Raw genomic sequence first — 4,396 nt, forward strand, 5'->3', positions numbered from 1 at the left:
CCTGTTCAACCTCCCTCATTGCATCTGAGGAATCATGCTGGGATGCTTCTTTCTGGTTTGGAGGGTTCCAACAAGACCTACCCAGCTGGTGGACCTTCCTAGTCCTTCTGCTGTTGCTGTAGCAATGGGGCAGTTCAAGTTTCCTGATCATGGCTGTGAAGCACTCTGGGACACCTCTGCTCCTGGTATTTCAGGGTGATATTACATCACTGCTGCTAATTTTGGTAGCTCTAAACTATTATCTTAAAGACCTCTAAGAACCTTATATTTATGCTAATAATTATCCCAGCAAGAAACATTAGCTCTAGTTTTTTGCAATATCACTTTATACAGCTAAAATCACTTTGTATATGTATAGTAACTCATTGTATATATTTGTCTCTGATGAATATGTACTAATTACAGCTATACACTAACCAGTGCATAATGAACAAAAATTAATGATTTTTTAGCCTTTTAATGCAAAAAAATTAAATTTAGTATTACATATGATCTGGCTAAGAGCAAGAGCCCAGGTTGGGGTGCAGTGGCTGGATCTCAGCTCACTGCAAGCTCCACCTCCCAGGTTTACGCCATTCTCCTGCCTCAGCCTCCCGAGTAGCTGAGACTACAGGTGCCCACCACCTCGCCTGGCTAGTTTTTTTGTATTTTTTAGTAGAGACGGGGTTTCACCGTGTTAGCCAGGATGGTCTCGATCTCCTGACCTCGTGATCCGCCCGTCTCGGCCTCCCAAAGTGCTGGGATTACAGGCTTAAGCCACCACACCTGGCCAAGAGGCCTTCTTATGAGTGATCTCCATCACCCTGTACAGTGCCTGGCACGGAGCCTAGAGTTTAGCAAACTCTCAATAAATGTTTTAGTGAATGAATGAATGATTGACTAAAGAAGAGTATGAGTTACTTAGTGACCAAATCTAATACTCAGTGAAATAGCTGATTATAATCGCTAAATGATTCATAATAGAAACAAAGAGATCTGTATGCAGTCTACTCCATACAAACAGAAGATCTCATGGTAGCCTTTTCTAAATAACATTTTTCTTCAGCAGTGTACGAATAAATTTAAGTGGATCATAATTATCAGTGACTTCTTAGGGAGATGTTTTAGGACAAATTATTAATATTTCTACCTTTAAATACTTTCCAAAAAGGAAATCTTCAACACTTAAGAACTACCCCCACTTTTTTTTTTCCTTGGGACAGTGTCTCACTCTCTCACCCAGGCTGGAGTGCAGTGGCGCCATCTTGGCTCACTGCAGCCTCAACCTCCTGGGCTCAGGTTATCCTCATACATCAGCCTCCTGAGTAGCTCGGAATATAGGCACACCACCATGCCCAGGTAATTTTTTTTATTTTTTGTAGAGATGGGGTTTCGCCATGTTGCCTAGGCTGATCTCAAACTCCTGGGCTCAAGCAATCCACCCACCTCGGCCTTCCAAAGTGCTGGAATTACAGATGTGAGCCACCACCTACAGCCTGGCAGAGAACCCTGTTCTCTTTCACATTCCCCTGGGAGCAGAGGATAGGCCTGATGATTGTTTTAAACAGTAGAAAGGGTTCAGCTAAGAACTACAGTCCACTCTCAGCCCTGTCATATACCATAGGACAAGTCTTCATTCACAACAAATGGATAGCAACACCTGTCTCGTAACACTGGGAAAACTGCATACAGTATTTAGAAGGAACACTAGTACAGCAGAATCTGCAGACAATGGAGTCAAAGATCTGAGGCCAAATCCTACTAAACGTTACAACTTTGAGTTGGTCACTTTTCTGAACTTTAGCTTCTCCATCAGTGTAAAAATGATGTAAAATAATATAAAGCTATATGAAAGCTGATGTGATGGACTTGTGAAATAGTATGTGCAAAAGGACTTTGTAAAAATGTAAAGCACTATGCTGGTTATTGTGATATCTGAGATTATTTTTAAAGTTGCAATTCAATTCAACAAGCATTCATTTAGAGTCATGTGCAAGGCACTGTGCTAAAAGATGGGAAAATACTACATAAATATAAAATTCTGCTGAAAACTAACTTATTGGCAGAGTTCCAAATAATGAAACGGATACATTTAACAAATCAGAGTATTGCTACACCTGAGATTTTTCACTTCAAACACTTGGAAGGAGAAAACCTAACAACAGCATGAATTTTATCATACTGTTACCATTCATAGCAGCTTAATAAGTATTTCACTTCAACGTGGTCAGCCAAGTTTTGTAATTTGGCAATAGTGTAAAGGAGCATTAAGAGAAAAGGAAGAGGAGGAAGAGCTTCAGTCTTTGTATCTTCCAAGGTTACAACATAAAAGTGAACATCAAATAAGCCACCCCACCCTTATACTTATGATTTATTCTTTCTTAAAGAACGTATAATACATTGTGGGAGAAGTGTAGAAGATTCATTTTTCCTGCTCACTCAACTACACACTCAAAAGTGAAAGCCCTCTTCCTTGAAAAGTGACTGTCTTAGAAAAGTTTAACAATAGATTTCTTAAACCAGAAAAAAATTACACCATATATTCTTTTAACAGCAGGTAGTTTAGAGTTCTTAAAATAACTTTATAAATATATAATATAGTAATATAGATAACCAAAGTGGAAGAATTTCAAGCCAGGGTACCAGTGTATAAAATGAAACTTTTCAAGCCATCTTAACAACAGTTAAGTGAGCAAACTACCAATTCTGAACTCTCAAGCTGTGTTTTAAAATACAAAGCATCCCGCAGCAAGTTCTCTGTTGTCCAGGCATTCTGTATGTAAGGCCAGGAGGTTTCTGCTTCTTTCCTGGGTTCTGCTTGCTAGGCACAGCTGAAAGGGCAGAAGGCCACAGCTGAGCTTAACTTACTGTCAAATTTGAACTTCCTAGAAAAATCACTGCAGAGGAAACCATATCAACCTACTGAAGATTTCAGATCTTCAGAAATGTCACGGAAAGTCCTAAAAGAAAAAAAGACGGAATGATCAGTTGATTACTATAAAACAGTATCCTATTTTTACAATCTTTTGGAGCCCTAATACGATTATATAGTCGCTATTTTTTCTTAAGATTTTCATTGAGTATTGTTTCAAAGTCTGCTAGTTGTTGCTCTTTCTTTATTAACAAGCACTCCATTTTTTTGCTGGATCCATTGTCCAAAGGACTATTTCCCTTGAAACTACACATGACCATGTGACTATACTTTGGTTAATGAGATTTAAGTAGACATGTTGTGCAACTTCTGGGCAGTTCCTTAAAAGAGAAGAGCAATCTTCTTCAGCTCTTCCACCTTGTTACTGGCTCCAAGTGGATATGATGATTGATGTTAAAGAGAAAAAACACTAAGAGATCAAAGATTAAATGCTAAGTGGATACATTTTATTACAAAATAGAAATTGTAATCCAACAGAGTCCAAGCTCTAAGGGATGTGGTTCAGTGCAGGAAAAATGGGGTAGGTCTTTCAAACAAGTGACCTTGTACTTCTACTGTTTCTGACACACATTAAACAAGCTAAGCGAACAATGTTATTGGCGGGTAATATCTGGGCTGGATGAAGGTGGCTGAGCACCATGCCTGGCTGCTGCATACATGAAATGTCTACCTCAGGACTGTAGTAGCTAGCTTGCTTTTGCTACATAATTTACATGTCTGAGCTGGGATAAATCACCTGGTTAAATTCACATCTGTGCTGGCAGCCAAATGGCCAGGTCAGAATTTATCAATGAACATGAGCTCAAGCATCCATATAAGACAAAAAGGCCTCGCACCAAGGCTGACAGTATATCAGGATGAAGAGAGACTGGGACCAGATGTTTATGCAATAGTCATTCAAGCCCTGGATGGCCTACCTTCTTTTACACAAGCAAGAAATAAACTACTAGGTGAAGTCACCATTACTTTGAGTCTTGTTGATGATGGGTTTTTTGTTTAGTTTTTGGTTATGTACAGCCTAAACTACCTTAAGTGATACAGATATAAAGCACAGTCTATTACCATCCTTTCAGATAGAAGTTATATTGCTCCTTTACAATAAGTCCACATATTAGAAATACAGAAAAATATTTGCCTTTACAGTTTGTTTTTTTTTTTTTGAGACAAGGTCTCACTCTGTTGCCCAGGCTGGAGTGTACTGGTGCTATCTCGGCTCACTGCAACCTCTGCCTCCTGGGCTCAAGCCATCCTCCCACCTCAGCCTCTTGAGTAGCTGGGACTACAGGGAACATGACACCACACCCGGCTAATTTTTATACTTTTATGTATAGACAGGGTTTCACCATGTTGCCCAGGCTGGTCTTGAACTCCTGAGCTCAAGTCATCTACCCACCTTGGCCTCCCAAAGTGCTGGGATTACGGACATGAGCCATCATGTCCAGCCCCAAATAATTTTAATATTATAATAAAAGTTATATTAATTAT

The 4,396-nt window shown here is 39.5% G+C and overlaps 1 protein-coding gene across 1 annotated transcript in view; it reads right to left on the minus strand.

Annotated features, from left to right (window-relative positions):
* Positions 1-1,351: 1,351 nt before the first annotated feature.
* The window catches only part of TMEM245 (transmembrane protein 245), a 109,545-nt gene continuing 106,500 nt past the window's right edge, over positions 1,352-4,396 (minus strand). The window contains exon 19 of the mRNA XM_011954613.1: positions 1,352-2,939. Coding sequence (XP_011810003.1) covers positions 2,894-2,939 — 46 coding nt within the window. The 3' untranslated portion in view covers positions 1,352-2,893. The remainder of the gene's footprint in view (positions 2,940-4,396) is intronic.

This window comes from Colobus angolensis, unplaced genomic scaffold (assembly GCF_000951035.1).
Source record: "Colobus angolensis palliatus isolate OR3802 unplaced genomic scaffold, Cang.pa_1.0 Scaffold386, whole genome shotgun sequence".
NCBI lineage: Eukaryota > Metazoa > Chordata > Mammalia > Primates > Cercopithecidae > Colobus > Colobus angolensis.